We start from the raw sequence: 17516 nt of genomic DNA on the forward strand, positions 1-17516 counted from the left end.
AGTTGAAGCAAACTTCGGTGGGCAGGTGTCAATTAGCATACCTTCTTTGGACCAATGATTCTTTCGCGAATGCTGCAGCATTGCAAAACTTGTCCACCATCTGTTCGACCGGGTTCCTTACATTATTCTTCTGTGTTTATTGTATAATACATTTGTGTATCGAGGGAAGAACAGTTTATGAGACAGGTGAATCAAAATGCCTGTAAAACGGAAGCGAAAGGCACAGAAGAAAAAGAAAGCAAAGAAAGATGAGGAAATCGTGCGGGATCCCAAACAAGAAATGCTTCTGCACGAGATGAAACTTGGAATTTTGAATACGGAACGTTACCGCCGCCTTTGGCGAGAGACGCTTACGCAGATTAAGCTGCCAGACATCGGAAGGAACGTGGAAATAGCTTGGCAAACGGTGGAGCGTACGTTCGATCTCAAGGACTACAGGTACATTTGCAATCTCAGAGACAGCGGGAGCGCAAAAAAGCGGGGAAAAAAATTAATTAATCACGGAAATTCCCTATGCTTTTTTGCAGTATCAGTTTACTGCTGGACAGCTTACAAGAACTCGAGGACCAGCGTCGTCGTGCGAACGGTGCACGCGTGGAAACGTTCGATCGATCTCTCCAGATACACGAGGCGCGGTTGAAAGGCATCGATGACATCTTCCATCGAAATATCGAGGAAGCGTTGGCAGCAAAAAACCATGAATTCGAAAGAATCGATCACTCTCGGAACGCGTCTGAAAATGGTTTACATAAAACCGTTTGGCGTGTAAATCGTCGAGACGAAAATGCGGCAAACATTGCTAAAAGTGTTGCGATCGGTAGGTTTGATTTATTAATTATTTATCTACTTGTGATACACGGTTGTTCACCCCTCTTATTACACATTTCGAATGACCTTGTAATGGCTAAGGTAAGATCGATACCTTTACGGAGGATGGACAAAACGAAAGAAGAATAATCAGCGGTCTGCTTCAAAAACAGCTCGAAGATCATTGGAATGATTTACGAAACATTTTCACCGACTATCGCAAAAGTACGTGATCGTTAAGGAGACTTTTATTAAACGAACCCCTTTTGATTGATCGTACGCGTCTCACCCACCCCCTGGGTATAGGTACCGTGGATCGACGGAAAGCTTACGAAGCGATTCGAAGGAAGGACGAGTCCGATCGACAGGAAATAATCCGGCAGTGGCAACGTACCGCATTTCTTCTCGATGAGATCGCAAAATTTCGAGATAATATCCATTCTTACAAGGCCGACGCTACAACGGAACTACAAGAAGTCATCCAGCAGTCGGATTTCTTTCACGCTACCTATCGAAAGAAAAATAAGCACTTTGTCCTCGGTATGCGAATAATTTTATCTTTAAAATCTAAATAAGGAAAAACGTTACATGCTCCCTGAATAATTTAACAGGAAGAGAGGAAGATAAACGTAAAGCAACGGTGATGTCCAGGGAATACGATGAAACTTTGGAACGATTTAATAAATTGATAAACAAGGCCGAACGTATGCTCACGTACTTACAAATATGTCGAAGATTCGAAACTCAAGACGAAAAAATCATTCAAACCATGAGTAATTATGTTATCGATGAAATTCAACAAACCTCTTTGCCGCAAATCAAAGGTTTTTCACTTCAAATGGTTAGAAATCGATTCATTTTATTACATATCTATGATCCATACACGTACTAAAGTAATTAGAAACATTTCTAGGCTTTGGAAGACTATGAAAATACGATCAAGTTTTGGCATCGTCTAGGCCTCGCGCAATTAATCGCCACACAATTACACGTCGAAAGAGATCAATTATTGGCGGAAGCGAGGGATCTACGGAAATCGATTAAGCACTATCTCTGCTTGCTAAAACCAACAGCTATGTGACTGTTTTTATATCAAGAATGCAACACCTTCGTGGATGATGGTTTTAAAAATAAGGTATCGTACAACGAAATGTAAAGAATTTGTATATTTTGTTCAAGTTGTTTTTTACACATTCTCTTGAAGACCACACATACATCAACGGTTAACGGATAACAAGAGCAATGGAATGATAGGTGCGCACTGAATATTTTTAGTCTTGCTCGATAACACCGAGAATCGCTACAGAAATTATTTTAAAAACTATCTTGCTTACGCCTAACTGCGATAGAAAATATCATCGCTCTATCGCACAGTCGATGATCTTGTATTACAAAATTGATGTTGCATCGTAATCGATCGATTACGTTATTCTCCCGATTTCTTCTCTCCGTTTGATGAATGATTTCATTAAAATGGGCAAACATTTTATTCTGCCCTGTAACACATTTTAACGTAACTTGTGTCTATGTGCTATACGCGATAACATTTTGTTGCCTGCGAGGAAAGTAACGACACCAAGGCCAAGAAGATATCGAAGAGTGACGAACATGTTCAGCTTCAACCAAAATATTCCAAAGAGCACGAAAATACCTGTAACAGATCAAAGTTATTGATAGACTGCTCAACGACAACTTGTAATCGCTCCACGATTTAAGCCCACTTAAAAAGATAACAATGTCGTGAATATTGGGCTACAAATGCAACCTAAAACATAGTTGCATTTGCGAAAAATTCATCTTTTACTTTATGCCTAGTAGAAAACAAATTAATTAATAACCGTTAATTTGCTTATATCCTAGGCAAAAATCGCTTCACGATGATGCGTGTCTGATAATACTCACTTCCCAATCCAAGATGGAATGTAAGCGCGCTAACCGAAATTGGGAAATTTGATATGTTCACTCCAAGTTTGGCCCACAAAATCAGTAACAAAAGAACTGGAGCTAAGCACAAACCGCTGAATAAATTGGAAACAAATGCAGGAGGTCTCTTTTCGCGCTCGCGGAACATGTGCTGAAACAACATATAAAAAATGAAAATTAATCTGCCGCCTCTCTATGCACTGCTAACTTTTGCTAATTTAATATTAGTCCTCTTAAAAAGTGTTCGTCAGAACAGACCAACGATTAGCGTTCAAAGTACTGAACGTTAAATGTAATACGTATCTGACGATAAGGTTTTCTATCCCAATGATAAGGAGGTGACAGAATCGCAGACGAAATGCTGTCACTAACGAGCATTGGTGTGTACCTTTATTTTTACCTTCAGTGAAAGTGGAAGAGAAGTAATAAAAGGACGTTTCGTACCTTTATCTCCGGTTTGGTCTCGTAAATATTGGACTTGTATTTAGAGACACTCTTGTCTGCTCGTTCGATCGAAGTCGGTTCAGGGAATTTTAAACTGACCGTTGCAATTGTCCACTGGAAAGGATTACTTAATACTGCATCGCCAACGATCAGCTCCACATTGTAATCCCCGCTTTGATAATCAAAATTTGCTGCCATACTTCCTACTGGCTGAAACGTTTCGGATAGGGAAATAGTATTTCTTCAAGAATTTCGGTAGAAATCAAATAACGATAAAAGAAACAAGTGCACAATTACCATATCGAATTTATAAAGATGCGATGCATCTGGTTCGGCAACTAACAGAATTTCACGTTCCTTCTTATCGTTGTTCGAATCAGACACCGAAGAAAGTCGTACAAAGGTCTGATGGGTGCGCATAGGTTTCTTAATAGTACCATCTTTGAACAAAAATCGCATTACTAGCTTCTGTTGAGAATCGGCCTCTATTTTTTCAGACAATTTCTTTGGATATGTCGCTCTGGAATTAATTAAGCATAAAATGTACAATGTGCTTTGAACTTTCAAAAAAGCAATAGTAGGATTATTCGATGAATATAAATTACCGTGTAAGCTTTGGCTGAGTAGTTTGATCGGCGTCGGCAGTACCGATTTCCAAGTAATCAACTACCACTTCGCAGAGAACTTTTACAGTGACAGTATTCGTCACAGATCCTGCCGCGACGGATATTTTATAAAATCCACGTTCCGGTTTTTTCTCCATCAAATTCAGTGCAAACAACGTTCTAAGATTCAATACATTTATGAAACAATGTTTCAAATGATTTCCGTTTATAAGATAAAGTTATACTTGTTCGTTAACTTTCTTGACCTTTCCACAATTTGAATGAAAAAAGGTCAAAGGGTAGAATCAACAATTATTATACCCCAAGGTATAACCAACTTTGAAATAAAAATGAAACAAAGTCGGTAAAGTATTGGGGAAGATTAGAGAAAGAGTTGATAATTACTTGTCGCTTGGTGAGGGCTGGAAATTTTCTTTACTCAAAATGGCAACGTCGTCACCGACTCTCGTTGCCGAGTTCGCGACCACTTTCGGTACGCTGACAAGCGGATTGCCAAGAAGGTCGCAAACTTTCACAGTGACCGAAGGCTGCCGAGTAGAAATGCTAATTCCTTCGTTGGCTAGCGTTACGCAGATTGGCTTTTCGTAATCATTGTTTGCTAAAGTCGTTAACGCTGAGAGTAAATTGGTAACACCTCTTGGTGTCTGTACGGAACGACGTGACAGAAGATAATTAGCCAGTTTAACAGTTTGCTGAGACGTTAATGGTTGTTTCTTCTTCAGTGTGTTGGAAAGTTTAAATATACCATTTACTAAGAAACCTAATAAATAAATAATTTGTTACGAGAAAAATCAATCACGTATCTACAAAATATTAACTGCAGTGGATCAGATACTTACTAGTCACGGAAAGACCACCTTCAAATTGTAAATATTGTCCATCTACTTCGTCAGCCTGTATAATTGCATCTTCGATACGATTCAACGCGAACGAACCACTTGTTCCTAGATCCGAGGCGATGTGAAAAGTGTAACCTAGGCTGTTCGTAAAATACTCATTTGAAAAAACTTGTAATATTAAAAGATTGAGCATATTAATGATAATATAAATCGTACTTCCATAAATTGTCATCTTTTTGGAGAGTACTTTGTACTGCTTTGATTACTTTGTCAACCTTGTCGCGCGGCAATTTCTCGGATAAAGCAGTCAGTCCATCTACTGCATAATATAATTCCATGATACTGGAAGTATCTTTTTCTATTGTACTCATAAGTACCTGGTTAAACAAATAAGATTTTCCTCTTTGATATTTGTAATGTAAAGAAAAGGATTTAAAATCTACATTATTATTTTCATTCAGTAAAAATAGTTTTCTTCAATGTATAATTGCAGTAGAACGAAAGTTTATAAAACATCATTATGTTTGAAAGTAAGGTAGAGAGGGAGGGAGAGACAAAGGTAGGGAAGAAAAGTATATACCTTTACAACAGATGATGCAGGTTTTTGTTTACAACTTCCAATAGTTTTCCATACAGATGCAATGTAAAATGCATTCTCAGTTGTAAGATTGTCACCTTCTGTAACTTTTGTTAGATAATCACAGATGGCCTGAAACATATTCATTTTATAAAGCTTTTATCAAATTAATCCTTTGATAATTTTAATATAGAAATAGTTTGTCAGTAAGACTAATCTAAACATCATTATATGTCAGTTATTGCATTTTTTCATCATAAATTAACAAGTTTACAGTTACATGCACATCTATGTGCATGCTTATATGCGTGCACTTATCTAACCTGCTTGTTTGGTAAAGCTTCTCCAAGAAATCCATAACCATGGACAGCATAGTATACAAATGATAAATCATTTGATGTTAAACCTGGTTCAAGAATTTTCTTTAAATGCGCACTATCAGCCTTTGTTAAGTAAGAATTTGTTGACTGTAGTAATTCTACCGCTGAGAGGCAGACAGTTACATACGTGACGGTAATTAATAATAGTAGGCCTGAAAAAGAAGAGAATAAACTGTTTATAATTTTATCTTCTTATGATCAACGTTTTGTGGAATTACCAAGTTACGCGTATCATACGGATCGAAATGGATCCATGCACTCGTTTAGTTACCGCGTAGCGTCGAATATAATAATTTCATTTCTGCTAAGTATTTGCAAATTTGGATTAAAGCGTGGATGTTATTTTATACTTTTAAACCAGTAGAAGTTATATTCAAGTTGTGCTAATTAATCAAACAATCAATTGCATTCACGTTAGAAAAACGTGGTCAATAGGTTCGTAAGGTGATACATTTAAGATGTATGAATACTATAGTTTTGTTCGCGTTTTCACATACATTAGGAAAAACTTTAAAAATAGTATAAAGTTAGATAATACTTACGAATATTCATGGTTACAAGAATACCGGGCACACCGGCTGCCACGTTGTTTCTTCGAACAAAATGGCTCTTTCTCCATTGCGCGTGTACCAAAAAGTGGACGGTCCTTCATTCCGGAAGTAGTTGGCAACGCCCCCCCTCCAAACTACGGTGTTACATGATGTAACGCCGTGATTACAGATACAAAAAGACTGAACATTCCTTGGTTCTCGAGGAATCATAACTTTAGGGGTCCCAGGCAACCCCAAGTGAGGTTTAGTCAGTATGTATAGAGCACAGTCGCAATCACAAATGAAAATACACAATTTTGACTCCATTTGATTCTATTATTTTTAGAAATCAGTAAAATTAGCAAAAGACCGATAAATCATTAAAATAATTGCTTGAAAAACTTGTATTCACAAACTTGTATTTTAAAAAAACCGCCATAAACTTTTTAAATTCGATCCCTGCGCCATCTATACAAAAACGTCGCAAACTACTCGACACGAAGGTTCCGCTACTTTTTGATAGGTGGTGCTAGTGTTCCCCTCAAATCAATCGGTAAGTTGTCGAATAGTTTGCGACGTTTTTGTATAGATGGCGTCAGGATCGAATTTTTAAAAATTTTAATTCGTAGCAGTCTTTTTAAAATTTCATCGCCTTTATGAGCCTTTTTAGTGAATTAACAATAAAAAGATAATTAACGTAAATTAGATAAAAATTGAGAATTTCTATTTCGAGAACGTTCAGTAAATAATAATAGACGAGAATTTACAGAGAGCGCTAACGTCTAAGTGCGATGACGCTTTCAGTTAGTCACTGATTATTATCAACACACGTGCGGAATGATGTTTCTCTGCATAGAAGAAGACGTGATGCTTATAAAATTTTCTTTATATGACAAATAGTGCAAATCGCGATTATTTTTCAATGAGAAATGATAAAAAACTAATTTTAAGATACACATAACTAACCGAAAATGAATATTAAACTATAGAGTATCTTACAAATGGAAATGACTGTTGTGTATTCAGAAAACGAGTGATTTGACTGTGACTGTTGGAAAACTTGAAATAATAATGGAGTGTATAGTGGCAAACGTAGATAATATGCGATTTGATATTGAAGTTGCTCTCGATGAACAGTATGGAGCTCTTCCTTTACCTTTTACAGGAATGGACAGTACGTAATAATTATGTGTATTGTTAACACACTTAACTAGGTTATACCATGAATGTAAAGAAAGCTAACAATATAAATATATCGAAATAGTTCAATTAAAAATAATGAATATCACTGTTGTTTGTGTATTAAATAAAAACTGTGTATTTCATTAATAATTTTTTATACAATATTATTGCTTTTTATTTATATTTATGTTACATTTATTTACAGTTAATTTATTTAATATCAGCTTACAAAATGTTTTATTTTTTAGAATCTACTGCTGCAGTATGCCAATTTTATCCAAGAGGAACTTGTGTTAAAGGAGCCTCTTGTCCATTTCGGCATGTAAGAGGAGACCGTACAATTGTATGCAAACATTGGTTAAGAGGCCTTTGTAAGAAGGGTGATCAATGTGAATTTTTACATGAATATGATATGACAAAAATGCCAGAATGTTACTTTTATTCTAGGTTCAGTAAGTATAGTTGAAACATGATCAAATTTATTTATCATCTAAGTATACATCTATCATAAGCCTGTAAATAAGCTCTTTCCTATATTTTTTTAATACTATTTTCTTTTAATGGTATTATTAAGTTCCTCCAGTATAGGTATGTTAAAATCAGTTATGAATTGTTAGATGCTTGTCACAATAAGGAATGCCCATTCTTACACATCGATCCAGAAACAAAAGTTAGAGATTGTCCTTGGTATGATAGAGGGTTCTGTAGACATGGACCACTATGCAGACATCGACACGTCCGTCGTGTTTTATGTATGGCATATTTAGCTGGGTTTTGTCCTGATGGTCCAAATTGTAAATTCATGCAGTAAGTTCATCACAAGTTTAATTTTTTATTTGAATTTCTATTAGATTTAAGGTATACTATAATGATTTCTATTATAGCCCAAGATTTGAATTACCAGCGGTACAAGATATGCAGCCTAAAGAGGGTAAAAAGGTAATGATTACTTGTCATTTTTGTGGAGAAGGTGGGCACAAAGCTATTTATTGTAATAAAATGCCACCTGATGTGCGTGAAGCTCAAGTTAGACAAGAAATAGAAGGTAATTCTCATGCAGCACATCATATGAATATGCACAATGGACCTCCTCCGCGGGGTCCTCAAAAACCGCTCGAAGAAGTAACTTGTTACAAGTGTGGAACTAAAGGTCATTATGCAAATAAATGTCCAAAGGGACACTTAGCATTTTTAAGTCATGCTGGGGGTAGTGGAAGTGGAACTCAAAATCAAAATTATCGCAGATGATTTTACTTATTTTATTTACGTAAGATCGATATTGTGATTCTATTTTAACTCGATAAAATCACTCACCTGTAAAAATTTCTATGTCATATAGTAAAATAAGTTTAATACAATCGATTTAATATTGATTCTTAATTCCAACGTGTCCGTATGAAATGAAAATACGAATTTTGTTATATGATACAAAATTGATGAAATGAAAAGGTATTTCAGGCTAAAATATCGTCAAATGTATACTATAACAAATTTAATTTATTATTTAAAGAATTAAACATATTCCTAAATAAGTTTAATATGTTTAAGGGTATTTGCTAAATTGTTAAACACGCTATTTTTATGAGCGCATCGATTTTCGACGTAGAACGTTATAAAAAGATATATTGTTTGCCACTAATTTATTTAATTTGTGACGTTGAATATGGGAAGACGTACTTCGCCATTTATTTATGAGCTGGCATTGTGAGACTATTCACTTTTAATAACTTGTCCGCTAAAATATCAACAATATTCGTTTTTCGCGTGCTCGTTATTAGAAATATTAAATTCCTTCGTTACTGAATGTGCATTAAATACTTAAAACATAATTCATTCTCTTACATTCCTCGGGATACGTCGTGCCTACATAAATAACGTCCAACGTTTTTATCGAAAAAAAGAAGTGCAGTCACCAGAACCACAAAAATACTGAATATCACTTGTTATATGCAAAAAGCAAATATAGTGTCTTTTCAATTAGAAAAGGGGACAATCTATTTTCACAAGTACATTTCTTATCATGTTGTGTTATATTCAATAACTTCAACATAATTAGCAGGAAAAAGTCCATAGGTTCCATCAGGTCCAAGACCTTGCCACCACCCTTCGTCAATAGCATCTATGTGCGTAATAATATCTCCGGGATCGAAGGTAATTTCTGTATCATCAGCTGCCTGATAATCATATAAGGCTCTTGCTTTCATTCCTTCATTATTTGGATCAAAATATAAGTACTGGCCATCCATTTGGCTATATAATTCATTTTCAGTAACTACTTCTTTCATCAATGATGCCTGCTCAGGTTCCTGTTGTGTCTCTGCTACTTTTGTTTCTTGAGACTGTGTTTGAATTAAAGATATATTCGAGGCAGCATTAACTACTGTATCTACATTATGCGTTTTATTCGGTTCCGTTTTTATTTCCTCTTGTACCATTGTATGAGATAATTCCTGTTGTTGACTTTCCTCAAATGCCCTTTTGGCCGCTTCTACCTGACTGTTCTTCGGTACGAATTGTTGTTGTGTCGAAGATGACTTCATCTGACCAGCCGCTGAATTTTGTTCAAAAATGGCTCGTGCATTTATCGTTCTTTGAGCTATCAGTTGCTGTGTCTCTTTACTCCTTTGCCGTCGCAATTCTTCGCTTCGTGATTTATGATCATCATCGGTATCATTGCTATAATGTTGACTTGCTGCTAGTTGATTACGAAAATTGTTTGCCGCTTCGGCACGTTGCTCAGCCAATTTCTGTCGTGCTATTGAATTTTCCTTAGCAGTGACCTATAAAACGTCGATATTTTTTAAATGCAATACAACATTGTAAATACATTTATTTACCTTCTGTTCTCTGAGCAACGCTTCTTTTTCCTCTCTAGATTTTATTTCTTCTTCAAGTCTTTGACGTTCTTTTTCGCATTTAATACGCTCCTGTTCTAATCTTTTTTTCTCCTCCATTTCTTCTCTTTGCCAAAATTGATCACGTTCGCTTGCATTTATTTCTTGTTCAGGAATTACTCTGCAATATACATTTTCTTCTAGTCCAGAGTTCTAATATTATTATATACAACACAGCATAGATATGTACCTGCGATATGTGGTACCAACCGGGGCTGTATTACCCTCATTTTCACCACGAGGCTCATTAAATTTATAAGCAGAAGCTGTTGCTCTAGCAAGTTTTTCCATAATGGAATCTACTTCAACATCATCTTCAGAACGAGCAGTAAGCGTTATATGTGCACCTTTCAATAATTTTTCTACATCTCTAATATGATTTGCACATGTACCCTTTCTAACAATTGGTGCTCCTTCCCCTTGCTGAAATATACATATATAACAATATACAATTAATGTTGTGGTATTATTATTACTTCAAGTACAATTTAAAAAGCCCCTCATTTTCATATTCTTACCCAATTTATTAAAAGACATTTTGGCAAACTGGTTTTAGTATCTATTACTCGGCAAAAGGCATACATGATATGACTACTATCTAAACGGTCAATCATTTCTTCTAAACCACCATTGCCTGTACCAACAACTTTTAAGTTGTTAGTTTGTCCTTCATATCCAAATACAGCCCTATGAATAATATTTACCTGATTAATGTACTTTATAATGTTTGTAAAATTTTCAAGGTATTATTGATCTTTCTTAAAAAGAAATATTTCTATTTCATTTTAAAAAATTTAAATACAGTTCTTTAATGCATGCATCTACGAACATTATAGAATACATATTTCGCTACTGTAAGCACTAATCGCGTGCCTTACGCTACTTATATCGATCGATAAAGGTGAAAATAGGATTTATGAAACATAGGAAAACTATTTATTGACAAATTTAATTGAACATTTGTGTTCTTTCTATGACTCGTGTGAATGGGCATAGCCGGGACGATGAAATAGCATAAAAGGAAGAAAGTGCAAGCCTACCAGTTAGTAGACGATTTATCGTCGACTACGTTCTGCCAAGCACCCACCAAAGCGTCTTTATTTTTCGTTAAATTAATTGACATGTTTCTCAATTAATTAATCTAAAATCGACTGTAAGAATAAAATGTAATCGTTACTAGCGAATTAATGTCACAGACGCATCTTCGCGTTTTGCCTTTTTGATTAAATGTCAACGCCCTTCTGTTACCAACCGCAAAACGGTGATCTTACTGTGTAGGTAACATATTTTTATAAATCAGTTCACCAACAAATAATTCAGATTATATTTAAACCACCCACACAAGCACAACAACGTATGCTAAAATGTATTTTGACAAAACGTTATTGACGAAATTCCTTAAGACTATTGTACAAAGAACGATTGGTTGAGGTGTAGGTAATATAAGAGAACTCCAATCAGCAAGTATAACATGAGCAAATGAAACGTAGGATACAGTTGAAATGTTTTATATAGTAAATACAATCAGGCACCGGTATAATGTTATCGAATAACATTTTAACTTTTATCTTTTATCTAAAATTTTATCAATAAGTATATATAGTTTACTCACAAGTTAAAATAAAGATTAATATTTTTTATTAAAATCACCGGTTAAGAAAAACATTGAAACCGGTATTCAACGAAACGATTCCAAACTTCTAACGTATACGGAGTCGTTATAAAAACTTTGTTAGTAATAGAATCAAACATAATCTTCAATTTAAATAATAATCATTTTTGCATTATGTTAATTAAATAGTACAGTCGAAAAATAGCAATTAAATATTTTTTTTACTGGTTCAAAATGGTAAGTTTATGGTTTGCCGTTTGGCGGGTTAACCTTTATCTATTTTTTAACAATATCATGCAACTTTATTTCATTATATTTTATAGTTATTCTATTCATTCTTTAAGTCCTTAATTGGAAAGGACGTGGTTGTAGAATTAAAAAATGACCTCAGGTGAGTTTAGCAGAAAAAAATTGTATAACGATGTTGAAAAATATAATCTAATAGTCTTTGTTTCCAGTATTTGCGGCACGCTGCATTCCGTAGATCAGTATCTTAACATAAAATTAACTGATATAAGTGTAACAGACCCGGATAAATACCCTCACATGGTTTGTAACTTCCATAATCTTTATTTTAAGCTTAATATGAAGAAGGTTATGATACGAACTGAAATTATATTTTAGTTGTCCGTAAAAAACTGTTTTATTCGTGGATCGGTAGTACGATATGTACAATTACCAGGGGATGAGGTGGATACCCAATTATTACAAGATGCTGCACGCAAAGAAGCGGCAGTTCAAGCAAGATAGTTCATAGTGTTAATAGAATTAAAAATCATTTATTTTATATTACTGAAGTCAACAATAATACATAAGCGTACAAGTTATAATTTTATGTGAATTTATATGTAATATTAAGAAACTTGATTTTTCATTGCGAATGCTATGCTATATAAAGAACAGGAATGTTAAATCATATAAATAGATGTGACTAAAATGCAGAAACATTTAGAAATATAAAATAATGTGATAGAATATTTATTAATGTTTTGATATAGATAACAAGTATATAAAAGTATATAATGCCAAATCAAATTATTTTGAATTTATGCATCTTTTGTCCAATCTACCAATGATTTGTCATACCAAATATATTTACCTTTTATATCTGTATTTTCTGGCAGTAATGCACAGAATACGGGAGCTTCAGCACCTTGATCAGGTGCTAAAGTTCCCTTGTGGCTAGTCATGTCAGTGTCTACATAACCAGGATGTACAGAATTTACTACAAGATCTTCTCTAGAATCTGAATCAAACATCCTTTGATGAACTCTAGCTAAAGCAGATACTCCCACTTTGCTTGCTACATATGCAGAATTTACCCAACCATTTTCCAAATGTGTATTGGCTTTAGCAGCACTGAAAGAACATTTTGACCATAATGTTAGAATGTATAGCCTATGACAACATATTAATTAATTAATTTTATAATTCAACATACTTAACAAATTCACGCATGATGTTATCTAATTCCTCTTCAGTAAGATTTGGATCAGAAAGTCGTTTACGCAACGATTCATCAGGAATTAATGATAAACGGCCAGCAGAACTCGATAAATGCACTACACGTGCGTGTGGTTTCAAGAGTGGATAAAGTATGCTACAAACTTTTCTTAAGCCAAAATAATTTACTTTTATTGTTTCTTCAGCTTGCAGAGAAAAGGGTTCTGTAGCCTTCATCTATACATAAAACAAAATGTATATATTTACCAAAAAGAAACGATATAGTAAATTAACGAATAATTACTTTAAATGCAATTGCAGCATTGTTGACCAAAACATCAAGTCCTCCGTATGTTTTCTGTAAATGATCACGTAAAACAGAAATACTATTTTCATCTGTAACATCAAGTTGATGAAACTTTGGTGTTAAACCCTGTCCCTCCAATTCTTTAACAGCATTTTGCCCAAGGGTAATATTACGAGCAGTTAAATATACGTCTCCATCAAATCGTTTACAAAGTGCTTTTACAATGGCAAATCCAATGCCTTTATTTCCTCCAGTTACCTAAAAGGTCGAAATAATGAGCAATCAATATGGTTATAAAAATTATGATATATATATATATATATATATATACTTTATAAATTATGATGTATATATATACTTACCACAGCTACCCGTGTCATTTTAATGCGATCTTTGCAAAAGCTTATTTGACCAAATGTAAATAATGTTCTAAGCAGGTTATAATCAAATAATACCTCAATAATACCAACCTTTCTAATAGACTGAATCATATATATACATATATATACACAACTCCTTATCAGACTTAATGATAAATGCACACATATATTGTATATAATCTCTTACTGTTTATCTACGTTATCAGTAATAGCAATGATTACAACTTCTCTCGGTAGTGAACATTTTTTATTAGGATAAGAACTATGTACATATATACATTTAAAAAAACAAATCTTAAAAACAGTGCGCCGTTCATTATGTTTCATTACATATCATATTATATTCTGATTAATAATAACTCGTTTACATTTGTTAACTTATTATATCTAAGCTAGCAATTCTATACTGCCTTGTTTGAATGTTTCTGACAAGAACGAAATTGTATTTTTTGTTAATCAGATCAATTAAGGAATTTAATGTTACGTATCCAAAACCTATGCCTTTTGCTTCCGCAAAGGAGAAATCGCCCATAGTTAGATAGCCCATAATTTCTCTATCACAGGAATGTCGTACATTCGTACAGTCTGGAAGATGCAACTGTGACATCTTTTCATAGTTCTTACACACCATTGTGTGACCTATTTTTAATAAATTTTTGATTTTATTCTCGTAATCGATAGCTTGAAAGCTTTTACCTAACATCTTGCTCAAGTTATTAGTTAATGTCTTTCTACAACGTATCCTTTGTCTTTTCAAACGTTTCAAACAAGTTAAGTGAGTTTTTCGTAAATTTTTTCGCACAGTTTCATTCGGATCATTATTCAATTTTTCAATTGGACCTGACCATTTTCTATTTTGTTGAAACTTGTTTACGTCCTCTACTGTTGGTATACAGATCATTGCAAATCTTTTAGGGCATCCTTTTTGTAAAATAGATATCTTAACACGAACCAGACAATTTTTATCTATAAATGCATCGTGCACCGTAAGATCTGTTATACGACTGCTCGATTTATTATACTTTCTTTTATTAGTTTCTTTAACTGGTAAACTTTCTTGTAACAAATTTAATAATTTACGATTTCTTAGTACAAAAAATTCTTCTGTATCTGCCCATTCTTTCATTAAGAGTTTCCATTCGCAAAAGAAAGGACTAGAAATTCCAAGTTTAATAAAATTTACACGCCTGTTCGGTGGATAACGAAAATATTTTTCTCTTAATTCCAACTTGGTACTTAATGCTTCTCGTGCATAAGCAGGCGTGTCTGGATCATTGATATCTGGTGACTGCATCTTTCCATATTCAAATGCTATAGATTGTGATTCCCTGAGTGCACCAACTCTTACACAACGAAATATACACGAAAGCCAAAATGGCATTGCCCAATTAGCTGGGAGTACAATATCTATACTGGAACTTAAGCCTATAAAAATAACATGTTCATTAGTCTGAAATATATTTATGCTGAAATTAAAATGCTACCAAAGATTACCTGTATTACCAATTCCAGGTTTCTGAATTATAAGTATAGGGATCTTTGCCATAATTCCTTCATCAAAGTATTTATCATTATCTACACCGGGTACTAAACACTTGCTTCTTAACTTATTGATTGCACTTGTTGTTGCACAACCTTTACTAACTTTTTTTCGTATCTCTTTCTCCCAAATTGGGCTTGAATCTGCATTTGTAGGAGGCACTGGCATCATTTCAATTGCCTGTACATCTCTCTGCATTTTAATTCTTTTCTGAGGCAGGTGAAATCTTGGATCTAAGACTGTAAAACCAAGAACAATATTTGGTGGCAACTGACTAGGAGACTGTAATGTTTTCAATACATCCCACAACTGTCTTTGAATTTTTAAAGACTCGATATTTTCTTGATTTTCATAATATTCAATATGCCATGACTTATTAGGTTCTTGAATTTCTTCTTCATAATCCATTTGGTCTTTCTCAGTTTCTATCACATTTTCATCATTTTTTTCAGAAAATAAACCTTTATCGAATCTCGGTAAATGAAGAGCATTTGTTAGAACGCTGATCGTCAGCGGACCGTAAAAACGAAATCGATTTAAAGTATTTTTATGAATACTCATATTACAATTCTGCTCGTTAAAATAATCACTTTCAGTTTCGCTTGATTTAAATTCGAAACTGCATATAATTTCGGCAACAAAATCATCAAGAAAAGACGGATGGACCCAGATCCAAATTGTTCTCGAATTAGATTGATTCGATCTCCATAAAAAGTGTACATGACCAATTGGAAATCTAGGATAACCATTTTTTTTAAAAAACATTACAGTGCCTTCTCGAACACCAGTGATAAAAATTTTCGCAGCAAATGTTAATTCGTACGGGTTGCAATGACTTCTTAAGTTATCCTTTAATATTTCCTCTGGACCATTTATTTCAATACACGTATAATAAGAAATATCTTGCATCAAGCAGTGCTTAGCAACAGCACGGTAATTGGCCTTAAAACATTTATCATTTGCATAGCTCGCGATTCTGTAGCCCCATTTTTCTGTCATATGAAAACGTTTGGCATGCCAAATGTGAGTCTCCAACCAAATCTTGCTTCGTTGTCTTCGATTGTACTCCGATAATAAGTTGCGAGGTCGTCTACGATATTTGCGCGACGGCCTTTTAATTTTGGGCGGCAATCCGGATTTAATCATTTGATTCAAATGTGCCTCCCTTAATCTGCGCGGTAACCGTTTTACGTTATGAGACATAATGCGCCTGCGCATGTAGACGGGAAGCTTTTGAAAAACCAGTTTCGTTTGTTGAGGATTTTCTGCAAATAAATAATTTTAATTCGACGGTATATACTCGAACGTTTGTTAATTGACAACTAATGGTAGAAATTCATGAAATTAGTTTACGTTTTAATAACAATATCACGCGACATACCTATAGAATATGTCATTGCGGCGATTTCACTAGCTCTGGAGGAAACGAGTTTCATAATGTGTACCTGAGTTGGTAATTTTTCAGAACCACCTAAAAATTCATCGAATTGCTCTTTTCCCGCCATCTTTTGTATCGAGCGTTTATCTTTGTTTACACTGAGTTAACCAAATATTCGTGAACCTGTTGTTCACAAGGAATAAACGTCAATATATCAGATTGACATTAAAATACTATCGAAGGTTATCTGCAGTGAGTACCGAAATAATCGTTACAAATAAACTCTACGTTATTTAACACTACTTCTATTTTTCACGCAAAAAGTCGCACGTGTTAACTAAAAGCATGGCTAAAAATATCTCTCTTTGAACACAGAATCGCTTACGAAATCCAAATTTAGCAGAAATTGGTTCGTACAAATATCTGTAGGGGGCGTTGCGCAACAATGAGAATTAGACTTAAGGACAAGGAAATAGAAATAATTACTCGTCAAACCGTATACACAACACGCGTTCAACTGTGTTACAATCGAAATGTTCGTTACCCAATAAGAGAACTGTTGCACAGAGCGATATATCAAATAGTAAAAGTTTCATTGGTTAAATGAATTCTGTATATAAATATAATTTTTAAAAGTCGTACAATCGTATAATC

The 17516-nt window shown here is 34.3% G+C and overlaps 6 protein-coding genes across 8 annotated transcripts; 3 read left to right on the plus strand and 3 right to left on the minus strand.

Moving 5' to 3' along the window:
• The first annotated feature begins 192 nt into the window (after window positions 1-192).
• Window positions 193-2753, plus strand: LOC114874655 (dynein regulatory complex subunit 2-like). The gene is made up of 7 exons (XM_029184150.2): window positions 193-438; window positions 528-817; window positions 910-1032; window positions 1114-1347; window positions 1419-1648; window positions 1721-1942; window positions 2668-2753. The coding sequence occupies exons 1-6, from the start codon at window positions 197-199 to the stop codon at window positions 1886-1888; spliced, it is 1287 nt and encodes a 428-aa protein (XP_029039983.2). The 5' UTR covers window positions 193-196; the 3' UTR covers window positions 1889-1942; window positions 2668-2753.
• Window positions 1959-6250, minus strand: LOC114874652 (dolichyl-diphosphooligosaccharide--protein glycosyltransferase subunit 2). Its single transcript, XM_029184147.2, has 11 exons — window positions 6139-6250; window positions 5540-5748; window positions 5220-5348; window positions 4856-5016; window positions 4640-4779; window positions 4185-4560; window positions 3780-3959; window positions 3472-3694; window positions 3175-3384; window positions 2710-2881; window positions 1959-2458 (listed from the first exon to the last, which is right to left on the minus strand). The coding sequence occupies exons 1-11, from the start codon at window positions 6146-6148 to the stop codon at window positions 2316-2318; spliced, it is 1953 nt and encodes a 650-aa protein (XP_029039980.2). The 5' UTR covers window positions 6149-6250; the 3' UTR covers window positions 1959-2315.
• A 550-nt stretch (window positions 6251-6800) lies between these two features.
• LOC114874659 (cleavage and polyadenylation specificity factor subunit 4) lies at window positions 6801-8683 on the plus strand. Its single transcript, XM_029184157.2, has 4 exons — window positions 6801-7300; window positions 7557-7760; window positions 7926-8115; window positions 8193-8683. The coding sequence occupies exons 1-4, from the start codon at window positions 7198-7200 to the stop codon at window positions 8554-8556; spliced, it is 861 nt and encodes a 286-aa protein (XP_029039990.1). The 5' UTR covers window positions 6801-7197; the 3' UTR covers window positions 8557-8683.
• A 104-nt stretch (window positions 8684-8787) lies between these two features.
• LOC114874653 (drebrin-like protein) lies at window positions 8788-11654 on the minus strand. Of its 2 annotated transcripts, XM_029184149.2 has the most exons (6): window positions 11455-11654; window positions 11243-11353; window positions 10721-10889; window positions 10393-10625; window positions 10146-10323; window positions 8788-10088 (listed from the first exon to the last, which is right to left on the minus strand). In XM_029184149.2, exons 2-6 carry the CDS (start codon window positions 11323-11325, stop codon window positions 9327-9329), a joined length of 1425 nt encoding a protein of 474 aa, XP_029039982.1. In that variant the 5' UTR covers window positions 11326-11353; window positions 11455-11654; the 3' UTR covers window positions 8788-9326. The 2 variants fall into 2 exon arrangements, with proteins under 2 accessions (XP_029039982.1, XP_029039981.1); XM_029184148.2 differs by having other exon boundaries at window positions 11243-11654.
• An 86-nt stretch (window positions 11655-11740) lies between these two features.
• Window positions 11741-12644, plus strand: LOC114874665 (U6 snRNA-associated Sm-like protein LSm2). The gene is made up of 4 exons (XM_029184162.2): window positions 11741-12051; window positions 12138-12205; window positions 12273-12363; window positions 12439-12644. The coding sequence occupies exons 1-4, from the start codon at window positions 12049-12051 to the stop codon at window positions 12562-12564; spliced, it is 288 nt and encodes a 95-aa protein (XP_029039995.1). The 5' UTR covers window positions 11741-12048; the 3' UTR covers window positions 12565-12644.
• Window positions 12578-17326, minus strand: LOC114874650 (carbonyl reductase [NADPH] 1). Of its 2 annotated transcripts, none has more exons than XM_029184146.2 (4): window positions 13927-14174; window positions 13562-13822; window positions 13256-13494; window positions 12578-13173 (listed from the first exon to the last, which is right to left on the minus strand). In XM_029184146.2, the coding sequence occupies exons 1-4, from the start codon at window positions 14053-14055 to the stop codon at window positions 12861-12863; spliced, it is 942 nt and encodes a 313-aa protein (XP_029039979.1). In that variant the 5' UTR covers window positions 14056-14174; the 3' UTR covers window positions 12578-12860. The 2 variants fall into 2 exon arrangements, with proteins under 2 accessions (XP_029039979.1, XP_029039976.2); XM_029184143.2 differs by lacking the exons at window positions 12578-13173; window positions 13256-13494 and adding exons at window positions 15439-16749; window positions 16866-17326 and having other exon boundaries at window positions 13786-13822; window positions 13927-15369.
• Between the last annotated feature and the right edge of the window lie 190 nt (window positions 17327-17516).

Source organism: Osmia bicornis, chromosome 6, assembly GCF_907164935.1.
Source record: "Osmia bicornis bicornis chromosome 6, iOsmBic2.1, whole genome shotgun sequence".
Taxonomy (NCBI): domain Eukaryota; kingdom Metazoa; phylum Arthropoda; class Insecta; order Hymenoptera; family Megachilidae; genus Osmia; species Osmia bicornis.

Bases quoted from the DNA above. Each gene is read 5' to 3' on its own strand.
- LOC114874653 (XM_029184149.2), bottom strand. From the start codon at position 11,325: ATGTCAATTAATTTAACGAAAAATAAAGACGCTTTGGTGGGTGCTTGG. The intron at 10,626-10,720 runs GTAAGAATATGA...TGTATATTTCAG, and splicing joins AATGTCTTTTAATAAATTGG to CAAGGGGAAGGAGCACCAAT. The intron at 10,089-10,145 runs GTAAATAAATGT...GACGTTTTATAG, and splicing joins CGTTGCTCAGAGAACAGAAG to GTCACTGCTAAGGAAAATTC.
- LOC114874655 (XM_029184150.2), top strand. From the start codon at position 197: ATGCCTGTAAAACGGAAGCGAAAGGCACAGAAGAAAAAGAAAGCAAAG. The intron at 439-527 runs GTACATTTGCAA...GCTTTTTTGCAG, and splicing joins TTCGATCTCAAGGACTACAG to TATCAGTTTACTGCTGGACA. The intron at 1,348-1,418 runs GTATGCGAATAA...ATAATTTAACAG, and splicing joins AAATAAGCACTTTGTCCTCG to GAAGAGAGGAAGATAAACGT.
- LOC114874650 (XM_029184143.2), bottom strand. From the start codon at position 16,989: ATGGCGGGAAAAGAGCAATTCGATGAATTTTTAGGTGGTTCTGAAAAA. The intron at 16,750-16,865 runs GTATGTCGCGTG...ATTTATTTGCAG, and splicing joins CGCAATGACATATTCTATAG to AAAATCCTCAACAAACGAAA. The intron at 15,370-15,438 runs GTAATCTTTGGT...TTATTTTTATAG, and splicing joins ACCTGGAATTGGTAATACAG to GCTTAAGTTCCAGTATAGAT.
- LOC114874665 (XM_029184162.2), top strand. The intron at 12,206-12,272 runs GTGAGTTTAGCA...CTTTGTTTCCAG, and splicing joins GAATTAAAAAATGACCTCAG to TATTTGCGGCACGCTGCATT. The intron at 12,364-12,438 runs GTTTGTAACTTC...ATTATATTTTAG, and splicing joins CGGATAAATACCCTCACATG to TTGTCCGTAAAAAACTGTTT.
- LOC114874659 (XM_029184157.2), top strand. From the start codon at position 7,198: ATGGAGTGTATAGTGGCAAACGTAGATAATATGCGATTTGATATTGAA. The intron at 7,761-7,925 runs GTAAGTATAGTT...ATGAATTGTTAG, and splicing joins TTACTTTTATTCTAGGTTCA to ATGCTTGTCACAATAAGGAA. The intron at 8,116-8,192 runs GTAAGTTCATCA...TTTCTATTATAG, and splicing joins CCAAATTGTAAATTCATGCA to CCCAAGATTTGAATTACCAG.
- LOC114874652 (XM_029184147.2), bottom strand. The intron at 2,882-3,174 runs GTACGAAACGTC...ATGTTGTTTCAG, and splicing joins AGACCAAACCGGAGATAAAG to CACATGTTCCGCGAGCGCGA. The intron at 2,459-2,709 runs GTGAGTATTATC...GATCTGTTACAG, and splicing joins ATTCCATCTTGGATTGGGAA to GTATTTTCGTGCTCTTTGGA.